This window comes from Zea mays, chromosome 2 (genome assembly GCF_902167145.1).
Source record: "Zea mays cultivar B73 chromosome 2, Zm-B73-REFERENCE-NAM-5.0, whole genome shotgun sequence".
In the NCBI taxonomy this organism is placed as follows: domain Eukaryota; kingdom Viridiplantae; phylum Streptophyta; class Magnoliopsida; order Poales; family Poaceae; genus Zea; species Zea mays.
In genome coordinates, this window is record NC_050097.1 from 127,613,696 (window position 1) to 127,629,338 (window position 15,643).

A 15,643-nucleotide genomic window follows, 5' to 3' on the forward strand; every position below is an offset into this window, starting at 1 on the left:
CCGGCTGAAAGCTTGCGGACTAGGTGGTTCGGGCGAGGGGCTCCGATCCTCCCCGCTGTTGTAGCGTCCCCCATGCCTGGAGTGGTAGCCTCGGATCACCTTCTTATCGAGGCGGGCTCGACGGTCACGGTGGTGGTGCTCGTTGCCGAGGCGATCCGGGGCTGCAGGCGTTGCGTCCCGCGTGCGCCCGGTGTGGACCGAGGCTTCCTGCATGAATCGGAAAGTCGCTGCGCGATGCTCCAGGGGGCAGCCTTGCCTTCGGGAGGCAGAGCTCTCGGCCCGTCGGACCGCGGCATCCTCCAGGAGATTCTTGAGCTCTCCCTGGATACGCCGCCCCTCGGTGGTGGATGGCTCCGGCATCGCTCGGAGTAGTATTGCCGCTGCAGCCAGATTCTGGCCGACCCCGTTGGAGGCCGAGGGCAGCCTTGCCCTGGCATCGTCGGTGATACGGTGTTGGATGCCCCGGGCCTGTTGACGCGCTTCTCCGGCAAGTGCTCGGCCTGCCTACTCCTGCTCGATGTTTTGTCGGAGCTGCACAAGTTGTCCTGCTTCCTCGTCGAGTTTGGCCTGCATCTCGCGGATTTGCTCGAGCTGTGTGTCCTGACCCCCCACAGGGACTGGGACCATAGCTAGCTCCCGCAGGATGTCAACGCGAGGCGCAGGCCTAGGGGGATCGTCGTCCTCCGGCATTCCAAGGTGGGGTTGCCTTCGTCGAGACCCCCTAGATCGACGTGGAAACATTCACGACTTGGGCCACAACCCTCGTTGTCAAGGCTATGGCCATCATCAGAGCAATCGGAGAAGCAGTAGTCACATGCGGTCATGAAGTCCCGCATGGCACTAGGAGCACGGAGCCTGGAGAAATCCCAACCAGAGTCGGGCACGTCTTCTTCCTCGGAACCTGGGGGCCCATAGGTCGAGACGGCCGTCAGTCGGTCCCAGGTTGACCACATATGGTACCCCAGAAGGTTAGGATATGCCTTTATGAAAGCGCTCACCGAAGCGAGGTCGCTTGGTGGATCAAAGCTGAATCTAAAAGGCACAGGGTGGAAAACGGACGGTACCTCTTGATCAACGGACGGTGACGAAGTCGCATAGGGGACGGACTGCACCGTTATCTCTGGTACGAGGCCAACGCCCAGCAAGTCCTCCGCGAGGGTGCTGGCATCATCTGTCCGCTTGGGGTTGGCACGTTGCGGGAAAACGACACTCGCCGTCGTCCCGGGCGCGAGGTCAACGCCTAACATGTCCCCCGCTGGGGTGTCGACGCCGTCGACTCGCTCGACGGCCGGCGAGGTGCCGCCTCCTGCTTGGCCACGGTTGCCCCGCCTCCTCCTCCTGCAGCGAGGAAGGTGGCGGGATAGACCCGGATGCTGCTCTTCCGCCATGGGGGAAGACGTCGTCGATTCCGCCGCCGCCGGGCGGGCTGACGGCCGCCGTTGTCGCTGTCGCGCTGCGGAGGAAGGAGTACCATGTCGTAGTTGCCGTCGAGGAACATGAACTCGAGACTCCTGAAACGGAGCAGCGTCCCAGGCTGAAGAGGTTGCTAGAGACTACCCATCTGGAGCTCGACGGGAAGTTGTTCGTCAACACGCAGCAGGCCCCTACATGGCGCGCCAACTGTCGGCATTTCGACCCCGGGGGGTCCCTGGACTGATGAGTAAAATTGTCGCTGCGTGTCCCAGCCCAGATGGGTCGGCACGAGATGGAACACAAGGGGGAGAAGAACCACGGCTCGTGTTATCCTGCGCCCAGGGCGGATGCGCTTGCAGTAGGGGGTTACAAGCGTTCGTGAGGGAGAGAGAGAGAGCCTGTTCGTTGGCCCATCCTCCCGCGCGACCACCCTCCCGTATGAGGGTCGTGGACCTTCCTTTTATAGATGTAAGGAGAGGGTCCAGGTGTACAATGGGGGTGTAGCAATATGCTAACGTGTCCGGTAGAGAGGAGCCAGAGCCCTATGTACATGCCAACGTGGCTGTCAGAGAGGTGCTAGAGCCCTATGCATGCGGTGTTGTGGCCGTCGGAGGAGCGCTTGAGCCCTGTAGAAGCACAGCTGTCGGGGCTGCCGGGACCTTGCTGACGTCTCCTTGCTTCCGTAGGGGGCTTGAGAACCGCCATCGTCATGGGCGCACGCGGGGTGCCATCATTACTTGTTTACCGGGGCGAGCCAGATGGGACGCTGGTCTTGTTCCCCGTAGCCTGAGCTAGCTAGGGGTAGGGTAATGATGTACCCCCTGTGGCGTGGTCGGTCCGAGCCCAAGGTCAGGCGAGGCGGAGACTCCTCCTAAGGCCGAGGCTGGGGTGGGGTGAGGACGCGATTCCTTCTGAGGTCAGGGCCGAGGCCGAGCCCTAGGGTCGGGCGAGGCGGAGACCATCCTCCGGGGCCGAGGTTGAGGCCGAGCCCTGGGGTCGGGCGAGGCGGATACCGTCTTCCGAGGCCGAGGCAAGGGCCGAGACCTGAGGTCGAGCGAGGCAGAGACCTCCTTCTGAGACAGAGGCCCAAGGTCGGGCGAGGCGGAGCTTCCTGTTGCGCCTGAGGCTGGACTTAGCTGTTGTCAGCCTCACCCTGGCGGGTGGCACAGCAGTCGGAGCGGGGCAGGCGGCGCTGTTTTCCTGTCAGGTCAGTCAGTGGAAGGGCGAAGTGACTGTGGTCACTTCGGCCCTGTCGACTGAGGAACGTGCGTCAGGATAAGGTGTCAGGCGATCCTTGCATTGAATGCTCCTGCGATACGGTCGGTTGGCGAGGCGATCTGGCCAAGGTTGCTTCACTGCGAAGCCTGCCCGAGCTGGGCCTCGGGCGAGTCGAGGGTGCGCCCGTTGCTTGAGGAGGCCCTCGGGCGAGGCATGAATTCGCCTGGGACTACTGTTCCTGCCCGAGGCTGGGCTCGAGCGAGGTGAGATCGCGTCCCTTGAGTAGACAGAGCCTTGACCTGAATTGCGCCGATCAGTCTCTGCAACTTGTGCTGATGGTGATTACCAGCCGAGTTTAGGACTGTTGGGGGTACCCCTAATTATGGTACCCGATAAGTAGCTTCAGAAAACCCGCTATAGTTTCTAGGAAGCTCCAATGCAGAGACACCTCGCTTGACCGCCATCGCAGCAAAAGCAACCCAAGGGCCTCCCTACATTGACCACTCCCCTACTGCCCTTGCCCCTTTTGGGTAAGGTAGTCCTCCACTAGCTTTCCTAATTAGTCAGCCAAGGGCGTCCCATACCACCCTTGTGGTAGCACTGTTTTCCCGGGTGGTCGCTCCATGTTCAAATTAACATAATGATCTTATCATGAACAGTAAATAACAAACTGATAATAAAAGTATGATCATGAATAATGTGTATCTCCATACCCAAAACCACATAAAAGCAATAGCAAATACTACCCAAAAATTCCGTGGTAAACAAGGTATAAAGATAGCCAAACTAGGGTAACCTATTGGGGTCCCATCAAAATTAACCTATGCAGATCATTATGATTAATAAGAACATTATTGGGTAAAAAGAAGTGTTCAAGGCACAACTTTCCTGGGACTTGAGACTCCAGGTGCCAGGATGATCTTCAGATGACTCGTAACCTCGCTACTAGTTGTAGCAATACAAACAAACATGATATAGGCAAAATTAACATCACACCAAACATAAGAACAAACCGTATAACAATAATCTACGCATTGCTACGAGCTCGTGGGTTCACGAGCAAGACCAGAGTTACGGTTAAGGAGTTATGGAAGATCTTTGTGATTTAGATATTAAACTATATTATAAATTGATTAGTATATGCCATATGAGAGAAATATTCTATAAATAATTAACTCAACTTTAATCTTGATTATAACTTGATTAGAAATCATAATTTAATCAGATTATAATTATAGATAGGTTATCTTTAATTGGCAAGCTTAACCCACTAAACATAGATTAATCAATATCCATTTATAAGAATATGTATTATGATAAAACTAATGTTGTTATTGCATAGACAATGTTTTTACGAGGCTAACAAAACATGAACGTATCCAATCAGAGTAAAAATGAACAACATATGAATTTTCTAAGATTTGAGAATTACTTTATACTTGAAAATCGATTTCCATATTTTATTTTATTATTTTTTGAATCATATATACCACGGATATTATTTCTTAGGACTTCAAGGTCTATTCCGCAAAAATCTGGACCTAATCGTAATGGTCTTATGCCTTTGGTGGATGGCGCCATGGCGGGTTAGTTATGGAATTCTGCGGGGGCTCTTTTGAAGATAGCTATGGCAAAGGGGTACGCAGAGATTCTAGCTATCGGATCAAAAATCTGGGATCTAGATTAGATCACATCTCACCGAACCGACACGCGATCAAAACCGTCTGATCGACGACAACAAATTGGATTTTAAATTGCTGGGATCTAATCCCTATCGGTCAAACCCAGATCGTTGGTCGAGATGACCCCATGTCAAAATTGATACGCAGATCAAATCTCAGGCGTACACCTTCGATCGAACGGTCCCTGATCGTCGACCCATCCATCCCCTACACCCGACGGCCGCCGCCCAACCCACGGTGGAGCCATCACCGGAAGGTCTGAACTAAGGCTCCGGTGCTCCAAACTCCAACCCAATCGGCCCTAAATGACGCGGTGACAAAAGCGAGTTCGGGCAAGCGACCATTACCGAGAATAGAGTGGAGGCGAGACTCACCCACGCGCGATACGGCCCGAGCGAACTCCTCAAACTCCGGTGAGGAATCAGTGGTGTATCCGTCAATCTCCCTACACCACCGTGCCGCCGACACAAGCACCTGGCTCAGAGAAACCCTCCTTGGCTAAATATTTCCTCACGAGACACTTGGTGCGTGGGATCCACAGTGACGGCGCGGACTCCACTCCGCCCTGCCCTGATGTTGTGCTTCTAGCGGCGATTTAGGCATAAAAGTCAGGTGGCTGAGCTCGAGGGATGTAGCGGAGAAGCAAGTGCTTAAATACCCGAGCGAGGAGGGGAGGAGGGATCGGACCATACCGGCCATCCGCAATCCTCCGAGGAAAACTCGGCGAGTTCGTTACAGGGGAGGAGACGAAGCTGGCAAGCCGAGCCCACACATCAGCGACATTGAGTACACGCGGGCGAGTCCAGAGGCGGGGCCCACCGGCCAGTGGCGCCTTCCCCCGCTGGGCTGGCGTACGTGCAAGAATGGGCCGGCGCACGAAGGATAAAGGGAAAAGGGATGGGCCGTGTGGTGCATATCATCCCAACAACCAACTTTTCTCTTTTTCTTTTTTTTTCTTTATTCTATTTGTAATTCCTTTCTCCATTTCCAATTTCAAAACTTGAATTCGAGTTTAAATCCTTACCATGAATTTTCAAGCTTCCAAATGTCTAATATCATCCTAATTGTGAATATAAACTCTACAAATTTTTAATAATATTTATTATTAATTCTCCCTCCCTTTTCCAATTCTAGAAGCAACAAGTTACTATTACTATTTCTACTCTCATCTTCTATGCATAGGGCAATCTAAAATATGCCGTCGTCGGAGTTGAATACTTCACTTAATGGTTAGAGGCAAAGGTCATCTCTGTCATATTAACTCGTCGGCCAACCTAGCGGCAACTGGGGTTATGTAATCCTCATGGGCCACTCTGCAAAGCCAACAAAATTTAATTAACTCTCGTCGGCCAACCTAGCCAAAATGGGGTTATGTAATCCCCATGGGCGACTCTGCAAAGCCAACAAAATTAAATTACCTCTCGTCGTTTGCCAGGCAGGCTGACGGGAGTTAATTTAATTAATTTCCCTGGATAGTTTGATCGACACAGATTACTTAACTTCAATCCGTTTGGTCAAAAGCCGGCGGAAATATTTCAGATTATTGTTGTGTAGTATCTTTTGCATAGTTGTCCAGATTTAAAACCGACACTAGTCTCAATACCGGTTTTAAATCAATCGGAATAAAGGTTGTTACGCCAGAGCCCCATTCCCCAATAGTGTGAGCTAGCTCCGAGCTCTCCATGAACCGAGGTAAATTAAACCATATATCAGATCGTGTGCAATACGATATAATTTCATCGTCAAGAACTGTGCATCTACCTAGATATTATTGTTGCGTAGAATTAGAGTGGTCCAATGACTCCAAAGGTAAGCACTGTACATGTGACCTATATGGATAGCTCCATTTCTCCACGGCACCACTGGCAAAATTTGGTGTTTCCTATGAGCATCATTAACAGGCTCCACATATTCGTCTGGATTTTTGGCATGTGCCTTTGCTAGCTAGCTACATACAAGTCAATTCATTATCTGGGTGGTAAACCTCCTCGATCGTACGTGCGTGGATTCCATATATGCAGTCTCTCTTATCTCTATCTATATATATATACCCTCCATGCGCAAGAGAACAGGGATCATTTCGATTCTCACTGCATGCATGCACGGTGTGAGATGGTACTGCAACGACGATAGATGAGCTAGGTAGTTAACCTATCTAGTAATAACAAGGCGTAATGAGGTGGTGGAGATGAGGTAGGAGTAGGCTAAGACGACCTCGAGTGCAGGGCGGATGTAAGGTATTGTTTGGTTTGGTATGACTAGAGTTTAGTTACTCTAGAGTTTAGTTACTTTTGGTCTCTAAAGAAGTAAATATGGCGACTAAATAAAGTGACTAAATTTTAGTTCTTCAGTCACAAAGGGATGACTAAAAGGGACTAAAGTAGGATTTTTAGCTCACTCGCTCTCTCCTCTTTCTTTTATAACAGACAACCAACCACTTATTAATAGGAGTAATACAGTCGTCGTTCGCACCAATTAATACTCTTTAGTTAGGTTTAGTCACTGAAACTAAATAGAACATTATTTTAGTCACTAAAGTTTATACTAAAGTTTAATCTGGTGACCACGAGACATAATAGTGGCAAGAGAAGAGAAAAAGGGAACGGAGAAAGAACTAGAGGAGCTCGCTGCAATCAAAATCATAAATGAGAGAAGACCGGTTGAAGGAGAGGCAGAGAAAGGAACGTGGAGAGGCCATGTGGGCAAACCCTGTCACATAGGAAACCGTGGAGCAAAACCAAAATTTCCATGTGAATGAGGCTCCGCTCATCGTTTGTAGTAGTTTCTAGTTAGATACTGCTATTAGGCGAAGTTGACACTGTCTACTGTTTTTATTACTATATATACAGTAGTATCAAACCAACGTAAACTAATTCGCCCCGATCGAGTCTAGCTAATTAAGAGCTGCATGCATGCATGTGTGTAGAAACCATAATTACCGCCGGCCTACGGGTCCGCGCGCATGCGCATGACGACCCTGCTCGCGGTCGCGGCACAGCACAGCACACGGTTCCGTGTGAAGCTACGGCACATCGAGATTGCGATGGCGATGCGGTTGGCTTGGCTGCTATTTTCTGCACGTGGTCCATGATGCATCTTGGAACCAACGCGGAATAATCTCATTTCTCTATTCCGGGCAACGTCAAACATGATGGAACCTTTCGTTCGTTGCTCGCTCAGCTCACGTGGCCTCATGCTTTCTCTCCCTCCCTCCTGCTTGTTGGTCATGTTTCCTTCCACCGTGTGGCCGGTTCCATGATGTGATTTAATTTGTATATAGGATCCTATAATAGAACACGTTGGATCGGAGTCGTCGTCGTCTACTAGATAGAGCTTGCGATACAGTACTTTATATTCATCATGCTTTTGCCTTGATCAGCAAACTCGTTACGTCTTCTCTAAGTTCATCGATCTTACACCCATATGATCCATCCGATTCACGATGTGGACAATATATATTTATTTTTATATATATTAATATATACGAGTAGATAGATACATACAAACTGAGTGTTTGTGAACAGAAATAAATAGCTTGGTGTATATACATGCGAGCGAGGGCGTATAGCTGCAAATATGTATCCTCCTGTGTATCTCTTTCATATGATCATGATCGACATGGTACAAAAGTGTACACTGTTGTCTGCAATCTACGCAGCTAATAAAACAGTACGTGGTCCTCATGAATTTCATAGCTAGTAGTAATAACGAAGCAGTTTTCATATAGTAGTAGTAACTAAATAAATAATCCTGGTTTTAATTTGTCGTACTACTTACATGAGGAGGCCGGGTATAATACTCAATTCCCAGACGACGCAGCAGAGGCAACGTGTTCCCCTGATCTGCTCCTCACCGTCACGTTGAGCCCGTCCCCCATGTGTGCCGTCATCAGGGGCAGGAACACCGGCACACGCCCCTCGTCCACGGGGACGAGCTCGAACCGCCGGAGCACGGTGCTGGCCACGAACTTCATCTGCACGAAGGCCATCTCCTTGCCGAGGCACGTCCGCGGCCCCGCCTGGAACACCGGGTACTTGAACGGCGACAAGCCGGCCACCGCGGCGGGTGGCGCTGGCGCCGCGTTCTCCTCCGGAATAATGGACAGCCAGCGCCGCAGGCTGAACTCGCCGGCATCAGCGCCCCAGATGGACTCCATCCGCCCCATCCCGTACTGGAAGTAGGTGACGCGGTCGCCGCGCTCCACGCGGGTGCCGTCGGGCAGCACGTCGCCCGCCGCCGCGTGCTTCGAGTCCCACGCCACCGGCGGGTACAGCCGCATCGTCTCGCACAGCGCCGCGTGGAGCGCGCGCATCTTGCCCTGCCCGCCGGCGGCGGCGTGGCTCGCGCCGCCGCCTGTGATCTCCCGCAGGACCTCGCGCTCCACGTCGCGGTGGCGGGTGAGCAGCCAGAAGAACCAGGTCAGCGCCGACGACGTGGTGTCCCGGCCGGCCATGATGAAGCTGATGACCATGTCGCGGATCGCCTCGTCCGGGTACCCGCATTCGATCATCCGCGACAGCAGGTCGCTCCTCCGTCCGTCGCCGCCGTTGACCCGCAGCCCGCACTCCTTCTTGCGGATGTGGATGAGGTCCATGACGGCCTCGTGGATGACCGCGATCTCCTCGCGCAGCTGCCGCTCCGAGCCCACGTCCAGCGCGCGCTTCGCCTTCCACACGGCGGCCACGGGCGCCGCGCCGCGCCTGGCGATGATCCCCGCCGCCGCGTCGAACGCCGCGGCCAGCCTCGGCGCCGGCAATGCAGGGTCCAGGCACCCGGGGTCAACGCCCAGCGACACGCGGCAGATGACGTCGAACGAGAAGCGCCGGAGCAGGTCCTGCATGTCCACGACGTCGCCGCGCGCAGCCGCCAGGCCCAGGGCGGGCACAAGGCGCTCCCGCGCCTCGTCCTCGAGCACGGCGAACTCCAGCTCCCGGAGCGCGCGCGCCGAGAACTCGTGGCTCACCAGCTTCCGCTGCGCGTACCACAGCTCGCCGTCGACGTTGAAGATGCCGGTGCCCAGCAGGTCGCCGAGGATGTCGGTGAAGGGCTTCCCCTTGGGGTAGTTGCCGAAGTTGCTCTTGAGAATATGCTCAACGTTCACGGGGTTCGCGGTCACCACGGTGCGCCGGGCGCCCAGCCGGTCCACCACGATCGTCTGCGTCGGCGACGCCGCCAGCAGCTCAGTGTACCAGTCCAGCAGCCGCCACCGGTTCTTGTAGAAGTCGACCAGGCACCCAATCACGGGGTAGCTCCTGGGGCCGTTGCCATGGCTCCAGCCGGACCTGAATCGAACGCTGTACAAGAGGAGGAGGCAGCATGCCGCTAACCACAGCATGTAACAGATCATGGTGTGTGCTTGCGACAAGAATTCTAGTGAGGGGCCGGGGTTGGAGGAGGCAGGCAGAGAACACCTACCAAGAGAAAGCATGGGAGAGACAGTGCACACTGTTCTGCGATATCTATAAGCGTGGGATATATGAGGGGCCAGGCCGGTGCGAGGTCGGCAGGGTCGCCATTGGAGGTCCATGCCTCCATGGGGGCGTCCTTGTTAATGCCCACGTTTTAGTAGAGGGGCAGGAGAGCGCCAGATAGGTGGGGGAAGCCAGGCCAGGTCTCCACTTGTTTGTCTGGCTGGGGATTGTGCGGAGGTCTTTGCCTATGTCATCGCCGTTTGGACCGGCTGTTTGCTCTTTTGGAAATCGGTTTCACAAATAATTGCTCGTATATAGTTGATATCGACTTTGATTTGTGTTGTACCCGGCCGGGCTGCTTGGATTGGACTCGAGATGGAGAGAGTTTTATTTTTTTTGAATTGCGAGGTTTAAATGTTAGGCATAGCTTGAAATGTTAAACCATATCCCAAGATAAAATTATGTACAGCGGATCGGATGACTTATTACTACTCTGTTTTAAAATTATAAGATGTTTTGCAATTTCTAAATTTATAATGCAGTCTTATGTATTTACACGTTATGTGCAAATACATAACAAAACATTGTTTATCCACAATCTTTTTCGCTCGTCCTTAGTCTTCTACTCTTCTGCCTAGTCTCGCTACGAGGAGTTTTCTCTCTCCTCCCCTCTTTTACATCTTACATTTTGTTGAATTGCGACAGCTAGTCCTTGATTTTCAAGAAAGTCCACAAAATCATTTATTCGAAATTTTCTCTTCTAGAAAGAAAATCAAGTGACGATGACCAGGCGGGCTCCCGCCACCTTAAGAGCTGGTACAAGAAAATTGAAAGAGTTTTATGAAGGAGAAAATCTGTTACTATTCAATTTCAAATAACAATAGATTTTCTTCGAAATGGACCGTTCAATTCTATTGTCTCCAAACCAATCTTAAGACTTAGGACGTGTTTGGTTTCTAGAGACTAATTTTTAGTCCACTATTTTATTATATTTAGTCTCTAAATTGTCAATTACGGAAACAAAAAATCTATTTTAGTTTCTGTATTTGACAATTTATGAACTAAAATTGAATAAAATGGTGAGATTAAAAATTAGTCCCTAAAAACGAAACAACCTCTAAAATTAATTCTAGGGTGTTGGGAACCAATGCAGGTGTATGGTTTGCCTAGGTGACATTTGATTACTTTGGATTTTGAGCAGAAATAGTATTTGGCTCAGTTCCAAATTTGGTAAAAAAAATCAAGCTAAGATGCCAATCAATTTAATTAGTTGGAAAGCCAATATGTGTAGTGTTGGAAAGCCAATATGTAGGGTAGGAAACAATGACATCTAAGAGAGGGTGTATTAGTGAAAGGAAAACCAGGTTAACCTTTTCCTACAATTAATTTTGGTGGTTGAATGTCCAACACAAACATATGTACTAATTAGTTTGCTCTAGAATTAATGTATTACACGTGCATAAGGTTCAACACAAACCAATAAATATTCAAGTTAGGGACCCAATTCAAAAGGAGCAAAAAGGACTTGAGTGTGCTGTGGACTGGCGCAGGTGCACCAGGGCCGTACAGGATCCAAGCAGCCACTCTCGGAAAAACACATGCGCGCTCCGCTATAATTCACTGGACTGTCCGGTGTGCCACCGGACTGTCCGGTGAGCCAGCGGGGTAACGGGTACCTGCACGCAACGGTCGACTCTGACAGCGCTACAGTGTCGCGGCAGAAGTCAGAGCAGCGAGTCAGAGGGGCACCGGACTGTCCGGTGCACCACCAGACAAAGGTGTCAACGGTCAACTACTCCAGAACCCTAACGGTTGGGTGACGTGGCGGCGCACCGGACAGTGCACAGTGCATGTCCGGTGCCGCACCGGACTGTCTGGTGCACCCATCGACAGCAGCCTCCCCAGCGGCTACTTTGGTGGTTGGGGGCTATAAATACCCCCCAACCACCACAACTCCAAGTATCCAAGGTTTCTGAGTATCACATTCAATACAAGAGCTCTAGCATTCACTCCTAGACACAATTCAAAAGATCAAAGCCTCTCCAAGTCCCAAATTCATCTCAAACACTTAGTGACTTGAGAGAGAGAATTTATGTTCTTTTGAGCTCTTGCTTCTTGGATTGCCTTTCATCTTTTCTTTCTCTTATTCTCAAGTGCTTTGTAAGCGAGGCAAGAGACCCCAAGTGTGTGGTGGTCCTTGCGGGGTCTTAGTGACCCGTGAGATTAAGGAAGAAGGCTCACTCGGTCTAAGTGACCGTTTGAGAGAGGGAAAGGGTTGGAATAAACCCGGTCTTTGTGACCTCCTCAACGGGGACTAAGTTCTTTGGAACCGAACCTCGGTAAAACAAATCACCGTGTTCACTCGCCTTATTTCTTGGTTGATTTGTTTTCCCTCTCTTTGCGACTTGAGCTTAACTCTAACACTAACCCCCGACCTTAGTGCGTGTTTAAGTTTATAAATTTCAGGTTTCGTCTATTCACCCCCTCTAGGCGTCTTTGAATTGGTATCAGAGCCCGGTGCTTCATTAGAGTCTAACAACTCGAAGTGATGTCGGGAGATCACGCCAAGAGGGAGATTATGACCGGCGAAAAGACTGCAAGCTCGGGGAGGACTCTTTCGAGAGAGTTCGGCAACAAGAACAAGGAGGAATTCTCTTCCTCCATCAAGTCACTTCGGAGAGGTGACAAGAAGAAGGAGATGAAGAAAGTGGTCTACTACGAGACCGACTCTTCGTCACCCTCCACATCGAGCTCTGAGTCATCCGTCGCTTCTAAGCGCCATGAGCGCAAGAAGTATAGTAAGATGCCCCTATGCTATCCCCGCATTTCTAAACGCGCTCCATTACTTTCCATTCCCTTCGGCAAACCACCATATTTTGATGGTGAAGATTATTGTATGTAGAGTGATAAAATGAGGCATCACCTAACCTCACTCCATGAAAGCATATGGGACATAGTTGAATTTGGAGCGCGGGTACCACAGATGGGGGACAAGGATTATGACTCGAACGAGGCCGCCCAAATTAGGCACTTTAACTCCCAAGCCACGTCTATACTCCTCGCCTCCTTGTCGAGAGGAGTATAACAAGGTGCAAGGATTAAAGACCGCCAAGGAAATTTGGGATGTCCTCAAAACAGCGCACGAAGGGGACGAGGTGACCAAGATCACCAATCGCGAGACGATCGAGGGGGAGCTCGGTCGATTCGTCCTCAACAAAGGAGAAGAGCCGCAAGCTATGTACAACCGGCTCAAGACAATGGTGAACCAAGTGCGCAACCTCGGGAGCACCAAGTGGGATGACCATGAAATGGTCAAGGTTATTCTAAGATCCCTTGTTTTTCGTAATCCTACTCAAGTTCAATTAATACGTGGGGATCCTAGATATAAACTAATGTCTCCCGAGGAAATGATTGGGAAGTTTGTGTGCTTTGAGCTAATGATCAAAGACTCCAAACACATCGTCAACTTGGAGCAAGGCGCCACCTCTACACCGGCGGTGCAACCCGTCGCATTCAAAGCGATGGAAGAAAAGAAGGAGGATTCTATATCTAGTAGGCTTCCAATCGACGCCTCCAAGCTCGACAACGAGGAGATGGCGCTCATCATAAAGAGCTTCCGCCAAATCCTCAAGCAAAGGAGGGGGAAGAACTACAAGTCCCACTCCAAGAAGGTTTGCTACCGGTGTGGTAAGTCCGGTCACTTTATAGCTAAATGTCCTATTTCTAGTGAAAGTGACAGGGATGACGACAAGAAGGAGAAGAAGAAAGAAAAGAAGAGGTATTACAAGAAGAAGGGCAGCGATGCCCACATATGTCGGGAATGGGACTCCGATGAGAGCTCCACCGACTCCTCCTCCAATGAGGACGCCGCCAACATCACCGTCAACAAAGGCCTCCTCTTCCCCAATGTCGGCCACAAATGTCTTATGGCTAAGGACGGCAAGAAAAAGAAGGTACAATCTAGAACCACCCCCAAATATACAACATCTAGTGATGAGGGTAGCTCGAGTGATAGTGAAGACAATTTAATGTCTCTTTTTGTCAACCTTAGCATGGACTAAAAGAAGAAAATAAATGAGTTAATAGAAGCTATTAATGAGAAGGATGAACTCTTGGATAGCCAAGAGGACTTCCTAATTAAAGAGAATAAAAAATTTGTTAAATTGAAAAATGCTTATGCTCAGGAAGTAGAGAAATGTGAAAATTTATTTAAGGAGCTTAGCATTTGTCATGATTCAATTTTTAGCCTTAGAAATGAAAATGCAAGCTTAATTTCTAAGGTTAAAGATTTAATGTTTGCAATGATTCTGTTTCCAGTCTTAGAGATGAGAATGCTATTTTAAATGCTAAGATTGAGGAATTAAATATATGCAAACCCTCTACATCTACTGTCGAACATGTTTCCATTTGCACTAGATGTAGAGATGTTAATACACCTTGCCATGATTAAGAAACAAAATGATCACATAGCTCAATTAAATGCTAAAATTGCCGAGCATGAACTTGAAAATGAAAAGTTTAAGTTTGCTAGAAGCATGCTCTATAATGGGAGACGCCCTGGCATTAAGGATGACATTGGTTTCCAGTAGGGAAGCAATGTCAAGCTTAATGCCCCTAAGAGATTGTCTAACTTTGTGAAGGGCAAAGCTCCCATGGTTCAGGATAATGAAGGCTACATTTTATATCCTGTTAATTATCCTGAGCACAAAATTAGGAGAATTCATGCTATGAAACCTCACACTATTTCTCATCATGCATTTATGTATAAAAATGAGGCTTCTAGCTCTAGGCATTCTACACATGTTAAAATGCCTAAAAAGAAAACTCCTGCTGCATCAAATGAGCATAACATTCCATTTAAGACTTTTGATGCATCATATGTTCTAACTAACAAATCAGGCAAAGTAGTTGCCAAATATGTTGGGGGAAAACACAAGAGATCCAAAACTTGTGTTTGGGTACCCAAGGTGCTTGTTTCTAATGTGAAAGGACCCAAGACCGTTTGGGTACCTAAGAACATGGCCTAAAATTGTTTTGTAGGTTTATGCATCCAGTGGTTCAAGTTGGATAATCTATAGCGGGTGCACAAACCACATGACATGGGAGAAAAGAATGTTCTCCTCCTATGAGAAAAACGAAGATCCCCAACGAGCTATCATATTCGGGGATGGAAATCAAGGTTTGGTTAAAGGTTTGGGTAAAATAGCTATATCTCCTGACCATTCCATTTCCAATGTTTTTCTTGTAGATTCTTCAGATTACAATTTGTTTTCTATTTCTCAATAATGTAAAATGGGCTACAACTGTCTATTTACAGATATAGGTGTCACTGTCTTTAGAAGAAGTGATGATTCAATAGCATTTAAGGGAGTGTTAGAGGGTCAGCTATATTTAGTTGATTTTAATGAAAACAAAGCTGAACTTAACACTTGCTTAATTGCTAAGACTAATATGGGTTGGCTCTGGCATCGCCAACTAACCCATGTTGGGATGAAGAATCATCATAAGCTTCTAAAGGGAGAGCACATTTTAGGACTAACCAATGTTCATTTTGAGAAAAACAGGGTTTGTAGCGCATGCCAAGCTAGAAAGCAAGTTGGTGTCCATCATCCACACAAGAACATCATGATGACTGACAGTCCACTCGAGTTACTCCACATGGATTTATTTAGACCGATAGCTTACATAAGCATCCGCGAGAGTAAGTACTGACTAGTTATTGTGGATGATTATTCTCGCTTCACTTGGGTGTTCTTTTTGCAGGAAAAATCACAAACCCAAGATACATTACAGGGATTCTTGAGATGGGCTCAAAACGAGTTCGGATTAAGGGTCAAAAAGATAAGAAGCGACAATGGGACGGAGTTCAAGAATTCTCAAATTGAAGGCTTTCTTGAGGATGAGGGAATCAAACATGAG

At 49.2% G+C, this 15,643-nt stretch overlaps 1 protein-coding gene across 1 annotated transcript; it reads right to left on the minus strand.

The window, feature by feature from the left end:
- Nucleotides 1–7,774: 7,774 nt before the first annotated feature.
- Nucleotides 7,775–9,721, minus strand: LOC100381980 (Cytochrome P450 94B3). The gene has a single exon (NM_001174750.1). The coding sequence runs from the start codon at nt 9,658–9,660 to the stop codon at nt 8,113–8,115; it is 1,548 nt and encodes a 515-aa protein (NP_001168221.1). The 5' UTR covers nt 9,661–9,721; the 3' UTR covers nt 7,775–8,112.
- Between the last annotated feature and the right edge of the window lie 5,922 nt (nt 9,722–15,643).

What these genes read in the sequence shown, in the direction of transcription:
- LOC100381980 (NM_001174750.1), bottom strand. Translation starts at nt 9,660, where the DNA reads ATGATCTGTTACATGCTGTGGTTAGCGGCATGCTGCCTCCTCCTCTTG.